At 49.2% G+C, this 17,126-nt stretch overlaps 1 protein-coding gene across 1 annotated transcript in view; it reads right to left on the minus strand.

Annotated features, from left to right (window-relative positions):
• The window catches only part of DGCR2 (DiGeorge syndrome critical region gene 2), a 64,473-nt gene extending 51,559 nt beyond the window's left edge, over positions 1–12,914 (minus strand). Inside the window, exon 1 of the mRNA XM_038763779.1 lies at positions 12,555–12,914. Within this exon, the coding sequence (XP_038619707.1) occupies positions 12,555–12,633 (79 nt within the window). The 5' untranslated portion in view covers positions 12,634–12,914. The remainder of the gene's footprint in view (positions 1–12,554) is intronic.
• Positions 12,915–17,126: the final 4,212 nt, after the last annotated feature.

Below are 17,126 nucleotides of genomic sequence, written 5' to 3' on the forward strand. Positions count from 1 at the left end.
GGCGGTGATGCCTGGCCTCGGTTGCCCAATTGCGCCAGACAGCCAAGTTACCGTGCCGGCATCCCCCGCCATCCCACTCTTTCCTACCCCACGCCAGCCTGGGATCCAGCAGGGCCTCACGACCAGCCTGCCCCATGACGGAGGTCAGGGAGAACAGAAGCAGTGGCAGCCCATCCGGGGCCTCCACAACTCTGAGAACACCATTCACCCCGGCCCGGTCACTGGGACCGTGGCTGGGACTGTTTTACAGCAATTCTCGAGCAGCGAGAAGCCTGAAATTCTGCTCCACTAGACCCAGCACGCTACTGCTTTTTTTGTTTTTGTTCCTCATACTGACTAGTCTCCTGATCATTTATGTTCTTTCGGGCTTTTACAGCTTCCCGTTTGCCCTTTCATCCCTTTACATTTAGATTGCGAGCCCCTCGGGAGACAGGTCTAATTCTCACCTACTTCTTCCCAGCATTTAGTACAGTAGGCGTTCAATAAATATTATTTAAGATGACTCAAAGTACTGGGGGAAAAGTGCATAAATCTCCCCAGAAAAACATTCAAGCCGGGAGGGACATTTTAAGGGGAGAGGTAGAGAGCAAGTCGTGTAAAATAAAAATCCATTCTCTTTACTATTGAAGAGGAGACCCTTCAAGACATAGAAATCTTCCCACTTGCTTTCCATTGTCCAGGCACAGGTGACCACCGAACTGACGTTGGGTGTCCCTCTGTCAGCCTTTCGCCCCATCTCCACGCACCCCGTGTCCTCCCTGTGGGGTGAGCAGACTTTCAACATGAGAACACTGACTTATTCCAAGACTCTGTGGCTTGTGACCCTGTCCTGCCTCAATAAATCCTCTTACTCAAGGAGTTTACCATGAAGGGGAGGGTCAGGCAGATGGCCAGGGTTTACAAAAAGTGGGAGCAGGAGGGAAAACAGAGGCACAACTTGCAATGGCGAGAAAACGGAAAGATGGATAAGTAGGTGCATCTATAAAACGGTACACGAAGCTGCCGGACGCACCCGGTGGGAACGATGGATGGGCCTCGGCCCCGGGGGGTTCAGGGGCGAGAAGCAGCAAGGGGTGGTCGACGAAAGCGGTGGCGGCCCGCCCGACACCGCTCGCCCACCTCATTCCAGATGGTAGGGTTCCCGTTGGACGCAGAGGGCAGTCGGCAGGTTGGCGGGCGGCACGCTGCTCTCGAAGGGTTTTGGGGGGCAGGACCCAGTGGCAGCCAAAGTGACCTCTGCCTGGTGCCGAGGCCGGGCCAAAGCGCCACGGTCCAGCAGGTGGTTGGCCGTCTCAGGGCCACCCACTTTTCAGGGCTTCCCCCGGAGGGTCCCGGCTGGTTCTTCCGTCGGAACAATGGAAATTTTGGTCATAAAACAGTATTTTCTCCCAACCTGAAAGCAATTGTGCTAAGTTGAGTGGCCAAAGATCATTCATCCTCATTTTGCTCCTCTTCCAAAATTCAATCGGTGGTATTTATTTATTGCACACTTACTGTGTGCAGAACACTAAGCTAAGTACTTGGGAAAGTTCTCCCCCGTCTAGACTGTGAGCCCGTTGTTGGGTAGGGACCGTGTCTCTATATGTTGCCAACTTGTACTTCCCAAGCGCTTAGTACAGTGCTCTGCACACAGTAAGCGCCCAATAAATACGACTGAATGAATGAATCACACAGTTGGTAGATACGATCCCTGCCCTAGAGGAGCTTACAATACAGTGGGGGAGATGGACAACCAAATCAAGTACAGATAGGGGAAGCAACTGAGGAAGGTTTTGTTGCAAGATATCAAAAACACAGAAACGCCAAGCAAATTGGAGTTTTAACCCGCAGAGGAATTCAAAGACGTGCAGTCCAAGGGAAGTTAAGGCTGTAAGATGGTCCATCCGCCTCTAACAAGGTGGGCATCACCCCCGCCTCCAAGGGTACGGTCGGAGACAGGAGGGTGGGCCAGGTGTACTACTGGGCCGGCCAACTGACCGACTGACCCATTCATGATATTTCCTCTGTTTTTATCAGTTTGAAGTATGGCCCGGATCAGGGGAGGAGAGAGATTCAAAGTGAACTTGAATTTTCCACAGGGGAACATGGGATAAATCTTAAAGGGAAACAGCAATTTATTTTCTTTCAGTGCTGACCCTGAAAAAACGGGAGGAAGGTGAATTTTGGAAGACCACTGATAACTTTCCATGGTGAGATCTTTGAGGGACAGGACCACGTCTCCCAGTTCTAGCACCCACTCCCTGCTCCCAGGGACCTTAGGGCCCCCTCCAGAACCTGCGGAAACCCTGATGACTGCTTGACTGACAGGCCGACCGCTTACCAGGAAGCCCGGGGAAATCCAAATCCACTCACGAGGGGGACGCCGGGACCCAGGCTCCCCGACGCCCACATGATAAACCCCCCCAAACCACAAGCTGGAGAGGTGGCTTGTCAGTCAGGGGTTCATTCATTCATTCAATCGCAATTTATTGAGCGCTTACTGTGTGCAGAGCACTGTACTAAGCGCTTGGGACATCTCCATCTGGATGTCCGCCCGCCACCTAAAGCTCAACATGTCGAAGACTGAGCTCCTTGTCTTCCCTCCCAAACCTTGTCCTCTCCCTGACTTTCCCATCTCTGTTGACGGCACTACCATCCTTCCCGTCTCACAAGCCCACAACCTTGGTGTCATCCTCCACTCCGCTCTCTCATTCACCCCTCACATCCAAGCCGTCACCAAAACCTGCCGGTCTCAGCTCCGCAACATTGCCAAGATCCGCCCTTTCCTCTCCATCCAAACCGCTACCCTGCTAATTCAAGCTCTCATCCTATCCCGTCTGGACTACTGCACTAGCCTTCTCTCTGATCTCCCATCCTCGTGTCTCTCTCCACTTCAATCCATACTTCATGCTGCTGCCCGGATTATCTTTGTCCAGAAACGCTCTGGACATATTACTCCCCTCCTCAAAAACCTCCAATGGCTACCGATCAATCTGCGCATCAGGCAGAAACTCCTCACCCTGGGCTTCAAGGCTGTCCATCACCTCGCCCCCTCCTACCTCACCTCCCTTCTCTCCTTCTACTGCCCAGCCCGCACCCTCCGCTCCTCCACCGCTAATCTCCTCACCGTACCTCGCTCTCGCCTGTCCCGCCATCGACCCCCGGCCCACGTCATCCCCCGGGCCTGGAATGCCCTCCCTCTGCCCATCCGCCAAGCTAGCTCTCTTCCTCCCTTCAAGGCCCTGCTGAGAGCTCACCTCCTCCAGGAGGCCTTCCCAGACTGAGCCCCTTCTTTCCTCTCCCCCTCGTCCCCCTCTCCATCCCCCCGTCTTACCTCCTTCCCTTCCCCACAGCACCTGTATATATGTATATATGGTTGTACATATTTATTACTCTATTTATTTATTTATTTATTTATTCATTTTACTTGTACATTTCTATCCTACTTATTTTATTTTGTTGGTATGTTTGGTTCTGTTCTCTGTCTCCCCCTTTTAGACTGTGAGCCCACTGTTGGGTAGGGACTGTCTCTATGTGATGCCAATTTGTACTTCCCAAGCGCTTAGTACAGTGCTCTGCACATAGTAAGTGCTCAATAAATACGATTGATTGATTGATTGATTGATTGATTGATTGAAGTACAAGTGGGCAACATAATAGGGACGGTCCCTACCCAATAGCGGGCTCACAGTCTAGAAGGGGGAGACAGAGAATAAAACAAAACATATTAACAAAATAAAATAAATAGAATAAATATGTACAAACATTCCCTGCCTCCACATGCTGCCCCGCTGCTGGGGCTTTCGCCGGAAATGCCCATGTCAACCATGGATATGGAAAGTGCTAAACAATCCTTAGAATAACTGTTTTCAGGTTAACGATCTTCCAGGCGATCAAGACATTTTACAAAGCGCCCGCATCCGCCAACCGCCCTCCCGTATCTTTCAGCGGTCTCCCCCTTCTAGACTGTGAGCCCGCTGTTGGGTAGGGTCCGTCTCTATATGTTGCCAACTTGTACTTCCCAAGCGCTTAGTACAGTGCTCTGTACACAGTAAGCGCTCAATAAATACGACTGAATGAATGAATGAATGACTACCAGACTGAGCCCCCTTTTCCCTCTCCTCCTCCCCATCCCCCCCACCCCACCTCCTTCCCCTCCCCACAGCACCTGTATATATGTTTGTACAGATTTATTACTCTATTTTACTTGTACATATTTACTATTCTATTTATTTTGCTAATGATGTGCATCTAGCTTTATTTCTATTTATTCTGATGACTTGACACCTATCCACATGTTTTGTTTTGTTGTCTGTCTCCCCCTTCTAGACTGTGAGCCCGTTGCTGGGTAGGGACCGTCTCTAGATGTTGCCAACTTGGACTTCCCAAGCACTTAGTACAGTGCTCTGCACACAGTAAGCGCTCAATAAATACGACTGAATGAATGAATGAAATGACTCCAAAAGGGAAACAGAGGTCGACTGATTTGGATAGTCTTTATATCGTCAAAAAGAATGAGATATTTACCAAGAGATAGAGTGGCATTCTTTAACAGAGACCTTTATACACATGAAGCATGAACCATCTAACTTGAAGGAATAAGGAATTTGGAGGGCAATTTCCTACCAATATTAAAAAATATTTAAAATGGCCTAAATCTAGGCCCAATAAAGCCACTCCTGTGAGTTGTCAATCAGATCAAATCAACCACTAAGAACTACAAGGGCAAGTTTCACCTCAGGAATTTGGTCTAGAGACTTTCAACATCACTTACAATTAGCCAACACTTGACAGTCAACCAACAGGAAATAGTTACTCAAGCCCAACTCGTAAGGGCAGACCATGGTACTAAGTGCTGGGGAGAGTGCAATCTGGTTGCTAGACACGATCCCTGCGCTCAAGGAGCTCACAAGCTAGTCAGGGGGACAGATGCTAAAATAAATAAGTGACGGGAGGAAGAAGAGAATGGAAAGTTGACTGTGGGTGGCTTCTGTAGATTGAGATGTACCAGAATGCTCCACGTGACTGACAGTCCCCAAGTGCCAAAGTGTTACTGGGGAGGCTAGGACCTGGAAAGAATACAATTTAATCCGGGAAAGGCTCCTGGAGGATGTGCGATTTCAAGAGGTTCTAAACACGGGCCGAGCTACGTAGTGGTTGTAGTATTATCAGCGCTTAGAAAAGTGCTTTGCACATAGTAAGCACTTAATAAATGCCATTATTACTATTATTATTACTATCTTTAAAATGCCCACTTGTTCTAGTGCACTGTTTTACACACTTTGGAAGTACAGAATAAAGAAGTGATACATTCTCTGGCGAAAAGAAGCTCACCTTCTAACCGGAGGGGAGGGAGGGGATGGACATGGGGGAACATGAAAACATTTACAAATAAAAACTGTAAATGACAACAAATGACTGAATAAGCATAAATAAAACAGTGCTGAGGAGAGACATATGTAAGTTCATTAGCACTTCAGTTGGCTGATGGAATTAAACAGTTTAAGGTGCCAGGAAATAAAATGGGGAAAGCTTTTTGAAGGAGGTGGAATTTTAGGAGGACTCTGAACGTTGGGAAAACTGCGGTCAGTCTGATCTGGGGATGGGAGGAACTCCAAGCCAGGGAACACCATGAGCGAGGGGATGGAGTCGAAAGAGTGGACTAGCAGGGAACAGCTAGAAGGCTGGCTCGAGAAGGGCAAAGGAGAGAGTTGGGGAATGGCGAGCGATCCCAGGCCCACGTCCTTCCCCTGGCCTGGAATGGCCTCCCTCCACACATCCATCAAGCTAGCTCTCTTCCTCCCTTCCTAGTCCTACTGAGAACTCACCTCCTCCAAGAGGCCTTCCCAGACTGAGCCCCCTTTTTCCTCTCCTCCTCCCCATCCCCCCCCAACCCTACCTCCTTCCCCTCCCCACAGCACTTGTATATATATATGTACAGATTTATTACTCTCTTCATTTTACTTGTACGTATTTGCTATTCTATTTTGTTAATGATGTGCGTTTAGCTTTAATTCTCTTTGCTCTGACGACTTTGACACCTGTCTACATGTTTCGTTTTGTTGTCTGTCTCCCCCTTCTAGACTGCACAGTGCAACCGAGCTGGTAGACACCTTCCCTATCCACAAGAAGCTTTCAGTCTAGAGGAGGAGATAGACATTAATATAAATAATTTATAATATACAATCTATATATACTCTCACTATAATATGGTCGGCTCAGATCAGGCTGGTAGCTTTTTGAGCGGTGAGGAAAGAGTGCACCCGGAGCTGACACGGAGGAAGAAATGGCTTGATTTAGCTGTTGGCTGGGAGCGAGAACTAAAAGAAGGGCCAGTGTCAAAAATGATGACAAGGATGTTGCTTTTTGGGACAGGGAGGTTGGTGGTGGGGTCAACTGTGATGGAGATTAACTGGAGGAGAGGATTTGGACCAGTTGTGCTTAGGATGGCAAGGGAACATCCATGTGGGGATGTCCTAGAGATAGGAGTAAATGCAAGACTGTGTGTGTGTATGAGAACGAGAGAGACAGAGAGGGAGAGAGGGCAGAGCTAGCAAGGCAGACTGGCGAGTCATTTGCCCAGTAAATTGAGAAGAGAACGGACAGTCTCGAGGAACAGTCACAGTCAGGGCGTGAGAGACGGAGGAAGAACCGAAGAAGCAGCGAGAGGGATGAAAGAAGAATCGAGAGAGAACTGTGTTGGGAAACCACAGCTGGATGACATTTTCAGGAGGGCCGAGTAGTCCACGGTGTCAAAGACGACCGAGAGGCTGGGACGGAACGGGACAGAAGTGCCAGAGAAGAATCCCGTAATATCAGATACTCTGTTTTATACAGAGGATCCCCTTTCATCAAGAATGGCAGCCACGTCAAATCAAGCATTCCATGGTACCAATCTGGAATCTTGGCTTATTTCATGCTTCCCGCAGAGAAGCTCATTTCAAGCCACACTATTCGAAGGGCCCCTAGCCTGTGACTGAGGTAAGCAATTGGAAAGGGCTGTTTAGGCCTTCTCTAATACTGTAGCTTAACTAAGCTAAAACCTGGTTCCTGAACAGATAAACGACGTTCAAATTGTATGTCATTAACTCTAAAGTCAGTACTTCCCTGCCCAAGACAAAAACCGCATTTTGAAGGGGACGCCTCTGTGGGTCCGTCTCGGGGCCCGGAGGCCGCCTACCGTGAGAAAAGAGCAAGCTCTCTCTTCAGACGCAGGGATTGATGCCATCTGAAGCCACACTTCACCATACTCTTTTTCCATCAAAAAGCAATCACACTCCTGAGGTCAAACGCTGTCGCGTTCTAAGGTACCGGAACTCCACAAAGTAGCACCGAGAAAGCAACTCATAGTGGCCGAAGATACGAACCATCAAGAACGCGATTCATCTGACCGTGGCAAGCATATTCTCTTCACCCATTAGCATGTGGAGGGAAATCAAGGCACAACAAAGGAACGAGGTTCGCCCAAGCCCACAGAAACCCAATTTCTAACACCCAGGTGCCCGGGGCACCAGTGGGGCCAGAAAAAACAAACTGAATCCATCACTGACATTTGCCTAGGACCTAGTGGGTGCAAAGAACTAAACTGGAAAAACCGCGTGGGCCACGTTTTCTCTATTATCAGTCGCATTTACTGAGCGCATACCGAGGGCAGGACGCTGTACTAAGCGCTTTGGAGAGTGCAACAAGAGTACAACATCAGACTTTCTCTTCTTCCCGTGAGCCCCGTATTTCCAAAGTTTGCCGTCCCCCCACCAGAGACTGTCCGCCGAGCCTCCCTCTGTACTCTGTACAGTGTTCTGCACACAGTAAGCGTCCAATAGGTACCTCTGTGATTGATGCCTCCCTAGCAACGGAGTCGTGGCTTGATTCTGGAGCCCACAACCGCCCAAGTGGTCCTTCCCCAAGCCTACCAGGGATGCAGTTTGGGGCTCCTGAAACCCACTAAGCCTTGCTAACTGGTTCACCGTGGTCCTAGCTGCACACACAGACCCCTCCCCTTAATCCCACCTCGATCTTCCCTGCCCTGTACGTCCAAAAGCTTCTCCTCCCTCAGCCCCTCCCCTTGGACCCCCGCCCCGTCCCCACCGCTCCCCCGACTCACCGAGCCCGCCCTCGACCCCTTCCCCGCCGCCCAAACACAGCCTCCCGACCCCTACCCAAAGAGCCCGGGCTTTGGAGTCGGAGGTTGCGGGTTCAAATCCCGGCTCCACCACTTGTCTGCTGTGTGACTTTGGGCAAGTCGCTTCACTTCTCTGGGCCTCAGTGGGCCTCACCTGGAAAATGGGGATTAAGACTGTGAGCCCCACGTGGGACTGCCTAATCACCTTGTATCCCCTCCAGCGCTTAGAACAGTGTGTTGCACACAGTAAGCGCTTAGCAAACGCCATCATCATCACCATTATCGGCCTGAGCCCCTCGCCCCAGCGTCCCACTCAACCTCTCGCGCCTCAGCCTCGTGTCTCATTCAGGACCCTCGCGCCCCTCAGCCCCGCTTTCCGCTCAGGCCCTCACCCTCCTCAGTCCCACGTTTCGCCCAGGGTTTCGCGCCCCGCTCAGGACCTCAGCCTTCTCGGGCCCACTTTCCTCTCAGGACTTCGCGCCCCTCAGCTCCACGCTCTGCTCAGGATAATGATGATATTTGTTAAGCGCTTACTATGTACAAAGCACTGTTCTAAGTGCTGGGGGGGTTACAAGGTGATCAGGTTGTCCCACAGGGGGCTCACAGTTTTAATCCCCATTTTTCCAGATGAGGTCACTGAGGCCCAGAGAAGTGAAGTGACTTGCCCAAAGTCACACAGCTGGCAGTTGGCGGAGCGGGGATTTGAACCCATGACCTCTGACTCCAAAGCCCATGTTCTTTCCACTGAGCCACGCAGCTTCTCATAGCCACGCTGCTTCTCATGTCGTGGGTTCTAATCCTGACAATTGGCGGAGCCGGGATTTGAACCCATGACCTCTGACTCCAAAGCCTGGGCTCTTTCCACTGAGCCACGCTGCTTCTCCGGCCCCCCTCGGCCCCGCGGTCCACTCAGGACCTCGGCCTCCTCAGCGCCCCGGCTGAAGCAGCGTGGCTCAGCGGAAAGAGGCTGGGCTTGGGAGTATGAGGTCGTGGGTTCGAATCCTGCCTCCGCCACTTATTCATTCATTCGGTCATATTTATTATCAATCAATCAATCAATTGTATTTATTGAGCGCTTACTGTGTGCACAGCACTGGACTAAGCGCTTGGGAAGCAGGTTGGCTCAGTGGAAAGAGCCCCGGCTTTGGAGTCAGAGGTCTTGGGTTTAAATCCCGACTCCGCCAATTGTCAGCTGTGTGACTTTGGATAAGTCACTTCGCTTCTCTGGGCCTCCGTTCCCTCATCTGTCAAATGGGGATGAAGACTGTGAGCCCCGCGTGGCACAACCTGATCACCTTGTAATAGTAACAATAATGATGGCATTTATTAAGCGCTTACTATGTGCAAAGCACTGTTCTAAGCGCTGGGGAGGTTACAGGGAGGCCCAGAGAAGTGAAGTGACTTGCCCAGTCACACAGCTGACAGTTGGAGGATCTGGGATTTGAACCCATGACCTCTGACTTCAAAGCCCGGGCTCTTTCCACTGACCCACGCTGCTTCTAGACTGTGAGCCTGTTGCTGGGGAGGGACCGTCTCTATATGTTGCCAACTTGTACTTCCCAAGCGCTTAGTACAGTGCTCTGCACACAGTAAGCGCTCAATAAATACGATTGATGATGATGATCAGATTATCTCTTGTCTTTTGTAACCTCCCCAGCGCTTAGAACAGTGCTTTGCACATAGGAAGCGCTTGACAAACGCCATCATTAGTCATCTTGTCCTTCCCAAGCGCTTAGTCCAGTACTCTGCACACAGTAGGCGCTCAACAAATACGACTGAATAAATGAAGGAATGAATCTCGCCTCCCTCATCCCTTCCATCCCCGCCTCAGCCCCTTCCCGACGCCCCAGGCATCCGCTGGGGCTCATTTGTTCTAACGTATTTACTGAGCGCTTCCTGGGTGCAGAGCACTGTACTAAGCACTTCGGAAGTACAAGTTGGCAACATATAGAGACGGTCCCTACCCAACAGCGGGCTCACCGTCTAGAACGGGGAGACAGAAAACAAGACAAAACGTGGACATTCACTCATTCAGTTGTATTTATTGAGCGCTTACTGGGTGCAGGGCACTGTACTATGCGCTTGGGAAGGACAAGTTGGCGACATATAGAGACGGTCCCTACCCAACAGCGGGCTCACCGTCTAGAAGGGGGAGAAAAACGACAAGACAAAACATGTGGACATTCATTCATTCAACTGTATTTATTGAGCGCTTACTGGGTGCAGGGCACTGTACTAAGTGCTTGGGAAGTACACAGAGAGACGGTCCCTACCCAACAGCGGGCTCCCAGTCTAGAAGGGGGAGACAGACGACACAGCATGTGGACATTCATTCACTCACTCAAGCGTCTTTACTGAGCGCTTACTGGGTGCAGGGCACTGTACTAAGCGCTTGGGAAGTACACGGAGAGACGGTCCCTACCCAACAGCAGGCTCACCATCTAGAAGGGGGAGAGAGACAACAAGACAAAACATGTGGACATTCATTCATTCAATCGTATTTACTGAGCGCTTACTGGGTGCAGGGCACTGTACTGAGCGCTTGGGAAGTACAGAGAGCCAGTCCCTACCCAACAGCGGGCTCTCAGTCTAGAAGGGGGAGACAGACGACACAGCATGTGGACATTCATTCATTCACTCAATCATCTTTATTGAGTGCTTACTATGTGCAGGGCACTGTACTAGGCGCTTGGGAAGTACACAGAGAGACGGTCCCTACCCAACAGCGGGCTCCCAGTCTAGAAGGGGGAGACGGACGACACAGCATGTGGCCATTCATTCATTCACTCAATCATCCTTATTGAGTGCTTACTATGTGCAGGGCACTGTACTAAGCGCTTGGGAAGTACACAGAGAGACGGTCCCTACCCAACAACCATCTAGAAGGAGGGGACAGACGACACAGCATGTGGACATTCATTCATTCACTCAAGCGTCTTTACTGAGCGCTTACTATGTGCAGGGCACTGTACTAGGCGCTCGGGAAGTACACAGAGAGACGGTCCCTACCCAACAACCGTCTAGAAGGGGGCGACAGACGACACAGTATGTGGGCATTCATTCACTCACTCAGGCGTCTTTACTGAGCGCTTACTGGGTGCAGAGCACTGTACTAAGCGCTTGGGAAGTACACAGAGAGACGGTCCCTACCCAACACCCGTCCAGAAGGGTGGGTGGGGGGGGAGCAGACGACACAGCATGCGGACACTCATTCATTCACTCAAGTGCCTTTACTGGGCGCTTACTATGTGCAGGGCACTGTACTAGGCGCTTGGGAAGTACACAGAGAGACAGTCCCTACCCAGCAACCGTCTAGAAGGGGGCGACAGACGACACAGCATGTGGACATTCATTCACTCACTCAAGCGTCTTTACTGAGCGCTTACTGGGTGCAGGGCACTGTATTAGGCGCTTGGGAAGTACACAGAGAGACGGTCCCTACCCAACAACCGTCTAGAAGGGGGGGGGGGGGGGGGAGACAGACGACACAGCACGTGGACATTCATTCATTCACTCAAGCGTCTTTACTGAGCGCTTACTATGTGCAGGGCACTGTACTGAACGCTTGGGAAGTACACAGAGAGACGGTCCCTACCCAACAACCGTCTAGAAAGGGGGGGGGGGGGGGGACAGACGACACAGCATGTGGACATTCATTCATTCACTCAAGCTTCTTTACTATGTGCAGGGCACTGTACTACGCGCTTGGGAAGTACACAGAGAGACGGTCCCTACCCAGCAACCGTCTAGAAGGGGGGGACAGACGACACAGCATGTGGACACTCATTCATTATCTCAAGCATCTTTACTGAGCGCTTACTATGTGCAGGGCACTGTACTAAGCGCTTGGGAAGTACACAGAGAGACGGTCCCTACCCAACAACCGTCTAGAAGGGGGGGCCAGACGACACAGCATGTGGACATTCATTCATTCACTCAAGCTTTTTTACTATGTGCAGGGCACTGTACTAGGCGCTTGGGAAGTACACAGAGAGACGGTCCCTACCCAACAACCGTCTAGAAGGGGGGGACAGACGACACAGCATGTGGACATTCATTCATTCACTCAAGCGTCTTCACTGAGCGCTTAGTGGGTGCAGGGCACTGTACTAGGCGCTTGGGAAGTACACAGGGAGACGGTCCCTACCCAACAACCGTCTAGAAGGGTGGGGGGGGGGGGGACAGACGACACAGCATGTGGACATTCATTCATTCACTCAAGCGTCTTCACTGAGCGTTTAGTGGGTGCAGGACACTGTACTAGGCGCTTGGGAAGTACACAGAGAGACGGTCCCTACCCAACAACCGTCTAGAAGGGGGGGACAGACGACACAGCATGTGGGCATTCATTCATTCATTCACTCAAGCGTCTTTACTGGGCGCTTAGTGGGTGCAGGGCACTGTACTGAGCGCTCGGGAAGAACACAGGGAGCGAGCCGCCGGGGGGTCTCACCTGGTCGCAGCGGCTCGGTGATGGTGAGCACCAGCAGGAAGAGGAGGAGGAAGGCGCCGCTGTCCACCTTGGGCACCATTTATCCTCCGTTCATCCTCCCCGGCGCGGCGGCTCGGGGCCGGCGGGACGGACGGAGGGACGGAGGGCGGGAGGGACGCCCCGGGCGTCTGAGGAGAAGGCGGCTGAGGCGACGGCTGAGGAGAAGAAGGCGGCTGAGGAGAAGAAGGCGGCTGAGGAGAAGATGGTGGCTGAGGAGAAGACGGCTGAGGAGAAGACGGCGGCTGAGGAGAAGATGGTGGCTGAGGAGAAGGCGGCGGCTGAGGAGAAGAAGGCGTCTGAGGAGAAGAAGGCGTCTGAGGCGACGTCGGGCCTCCGCTCGCGCTCCAGCCAAGATGGCGGCCCTCCGCCTCCCCTCACACCAGGCCCGCCCCCCGACGCCGGCTCCGCCAATCAGCGCGCCGGAGGCCGGCGAGGCCCCCTCGCGCTCATTTGCATACGGCCCCGCGGCCGCACCGAAGGGGGCGGGGTGGGGGAGGGGCGGCGCGTGAGGCGAATCCGCCCCCCGCCGTCAGCATCGTCGTCGTCGTCATAATGGCATTTAGGGAGCGCCGACTAGGTGCCGGGATGGCATTTATTAATCAATCAATCAATCAATCAATCAATCAATCGTATTTATTGAGTGCTTACTGTGTGCAGAGCACTGTACTAAGCGCTTGGCAAGTCCAAGTTGGCAACATATAGAGAGAGTCCCTGCCCAACAGTGGGCTCACAGTCTAAGAGGGGGAGACAGAGAACAAAACCAAACATACTAACAAAATAAAATAAATAGAATAGATATGTCCAAATAAAATAAATAAATAGATAGAGTAATAAATATGTACAAACATATATACATATATATACCTAATATAATATATACATCTTACTCTGTGCCAAGCACTGTTCTAAGCGCCGGGGAGGTTACCAGGTGATCGGTTTGTCCCCCAGGGGGGCTCACAGTCTTCATCCCCATTTTACTGATGAGATAACTGAGGCATAGAGAAGTGAAGTGACATCATCATCATAATAATAATAGTAATAATAATAATAATAATAATGGCATTTATTAAGCGCTTACAAGGTTACCAGGTGATCGGTTTGTCCCACAAGGGGCTCACAGTCTTCATCCCCATTTTACTGATGAGGTCACCGAGGCACAGAGAAGTGAAGTGACATCATCATCATCATCATCATCAATCGTATTCATTGAGCGCTTAATATGTGCAGAGCACTGTACTAAGCGCTTGGGAAGTACAAATCATCATCATCATCATCATCATCATAATAATAGCATTTATTAAGCGCTTACAAGGTTACAAGGTGATCGGTTTGTCCCACAGGGAGCTCACAGTCTTCATCCCCATTTTACTGATGAGGTCACCGAGGCACAGAGAAGTGAAGTGACATCATCATCATCATCATCATCATCATAATAGCATTTATTAAGCGCTTACAAGGTTACCAGGTGATCGGTTTGTCCCACAGGGGGCTCACAGTCTTCATCCCCACTTTACGGATGAGATAACTGAGGCACAGAGAAGTGAAGTGACATAATAATAATAATAATAATAATAATAATAATAATAATAATAATAATAATAATGGCATTTATTAAGCGCTTACAAGGTTACAAGGTGATTGGTTTGTCCCACAGGGGGCTCACAGTCTTCATCCCCATTTTCCTGATGAGGTCACTGAGGCACAGAGAAGTGAAGTGATGTAATAATAATAGTAATAATAATAATAATAATAATAATACTGGCATTTATTAAGCGCTTACAAGGTTACCAGGTGATCGGTTTGTCCCACAGGGGAGCTCACAGTCTTCATCCCCATTTTACTGATGAGGTCACTGAGGCACAGAGAAGTGAAGTGACATAATAATAATAATAATAATAATAATAACAATAATAATAATAATAATCATGGCATTTATTAAGCGCTTACAAGGTTACAAGGTGATCGGTTTGTCCCACAGGGGGCTCACAGTCTTCATCCCCATGTTACTGATGAGGTCACCGAGGCACAGAGAAGTGAAGTGACATCATCATCGTCGTCATCATCATCATAATAGCATTTATTAAGCGCTTACAAGGTTACAAGGTGATCGGTTTGTCCCACAGGGGGCTCACAGTCTTCATCCCCACTTTACGGATGAGATAACTGAGGCACAGAGAAGTGAAGTGACGTAATAATAATAATAATAATAATGGCATTTATTAAGCGCTTACAAGGTTACAAAGTGATCGGTTTGTCCCATAGGGGGCTCACAGTCTTCATCCCCACTTTACGGATGAGATAACTGAGGCACAGAGAAGTGAAGTGACTTAAGAATAATAATAATAATAATAATAATGGCATCTATTAAGCGCTTACAAGGTTACCGGGTGATCGGTTTGTCCCACAGGGGGCTCACAGTCTTCATCCCCACTTTACGGATGAGATAACTGAGGCACAGAGAAGTGAAGTGACTTAAGAATAATAATAATAATAATAATAATAATAATAATAATAATGGCATCTATTAAGCACTTACAAGGTTACAAGGTGATCGGTTTGTCCCACAGGGGGCTCACAGTCTTCATCCCCATTTTACTGATGAGGTCACTGAGGCACAGAGAAGTGAAGTGACGTAATAATAATAATAATAATAATGGCATTTATTAAGCGCTTACAAGGTTACAAGGTGATCGGTTTGTCCCACAGGGGGCTCACAGTCTTCATCCCCATTTTACTGATGAGGTCACTGAGGCACAGAGAAGTGAAATGACATAATAATAATAATAATAATAATAATAATAATAATAATAATGGCATTTATTAAGCGCTTACAAGGTTACAAGGTGATCGGTTTGTCCCACAGGGGGCCCACAGTCTTCATCCCCATTTTACAGATGAGGTCACCGAGGCACAGAGAAGTGAAGTGACATCATCATCATCATCATCATCATCATAATTATAATAATAATAGCATTTATTAAGCGCTTACAAGGTTACCAGGTGATCGGTTTGTCCCACAGGGGGCTCACAGTCTTCATCCCCACTTTACAGATGAGATAACTGAGGCACAGAGAAGTGAAGTGACATAATAATAATAATAATAATAATAATAATAATAATAATGGCATTTATTAAGCGCTTACAAGGTTACAAGGTGATCGGTTTGTCCCACGGGGGGCTCACAGTCTTCATCCCCACTTTACGGATGAGATAACTGAGGCACAGAGAAGTGGTGACAATAAAAATAATAATGATGGCATTTATTAAGCTCTTACTCGGTGCCAAGCACTGTTCTAAGCGCCGGGGAGGTTACAAGGTGATTGGTTTGTCCCACAGGGGGCTCACAGTCTTCATCCCCATTTTACTGATGAGGTCACTGAGGCACAGAGAAGTGAAGTGACCTAATAACAATAATAATGATGGCATTTATTAAGCGCCTACTCTGTGCCAAGCACTGTTCTAAGCGCTGGGGAAGTTACAAGGTGATTGGTTTGTCCCACAGGGGGCTCACAGTCTTCATCCCCACTTTACAGATTAGGTAACTGAGGCACAGAGAAGTTAAGTGACTTAATAATAATAATGATAGCATTTACTAAGCGCCTACAAGGTTACAAAGTGATCAGTTTGTCACACAAGGGGCTCACAGTCTTCATCCCCATTTTACTGATGAGGTAACTGAGGTACAGAGAAGTGAAATGACAATAATTATAATGATAATGGCATTTATTAAGCGCTTACTCTGTGCAAAGCACTGTTCTAAGCGCTGGGGAGGTTACAAGGTGATCGGTTTGTCCCACAGGGGGCACACAGTCTTCATCCCCATTTTACTGATGAGGTAGCTGAGGCACAGAGACTTTAAATGACATAATAATAATAATAATAATAATAATAATAATAGCATTTATTAAGCGCTTACTATGTGCAAAGCACTGTTCTAAGCTCCTGAGGAGGTTACAGCGTGGCTCGGTGGAAAGAGCCCGGGTTTTGGAGTCAGAGGTCATGGGTTCAAATCCCGACTCCGCCACTCGTCAGTTGTGTGACTTTGTGCACGTCACAACTTCTCTGGGCCTCAGTTACCTCATCTGGAAAATGGGGACGAAGACTGTGAGCCACCTGTGGAATAACCTGATTACCTTGTATCCTCCCCAGCGCTTAGAATAGTGCTTTGCACGGAGTAAGTGCTTAAGAAATGCTATCATTATTATTATTATTATTAAGCTTTTAATAAATGCTATTATTATTATTAAGCGCTTAATAAATGCTATCATTATTATTATTATTAAGCTTCTAATAAATGCTATTATTATTATTATTATTAAGCCCTTACTCTGTGCAAAGCACTGTTCTAAGCGCTGGGGAGGTTACAAGGTGATCGGGTTGTCCCCAGGGGGCTCACAGTCTTCATCCCCATTTTACTGATGAGGTAGCTGAGGCACAGAGACTTTAAGTGACATAATAATAATAATAATAGCACTTATTAAGCGCTTACTATGTGCAAAGCACTGTTCTAAGCTCCTGGGGAGGTTACAGCGT

The sequence above is a fragment of the Tachyglossus aculeatus genome, chromosome 21 (genome assembly GCF_015852505.1).
Source record: "Tachyglossus aculeatus isolate mTacAcu1 chromosome 21, mTacAcu1.pri, whole genome shotgun sequence".
NCBI lineage: Eukaryota > Metazoa > Chordata > Mammalia > Monotremata > Tachyglossidae > Tachyglossus > Tachyglossus aculeatus.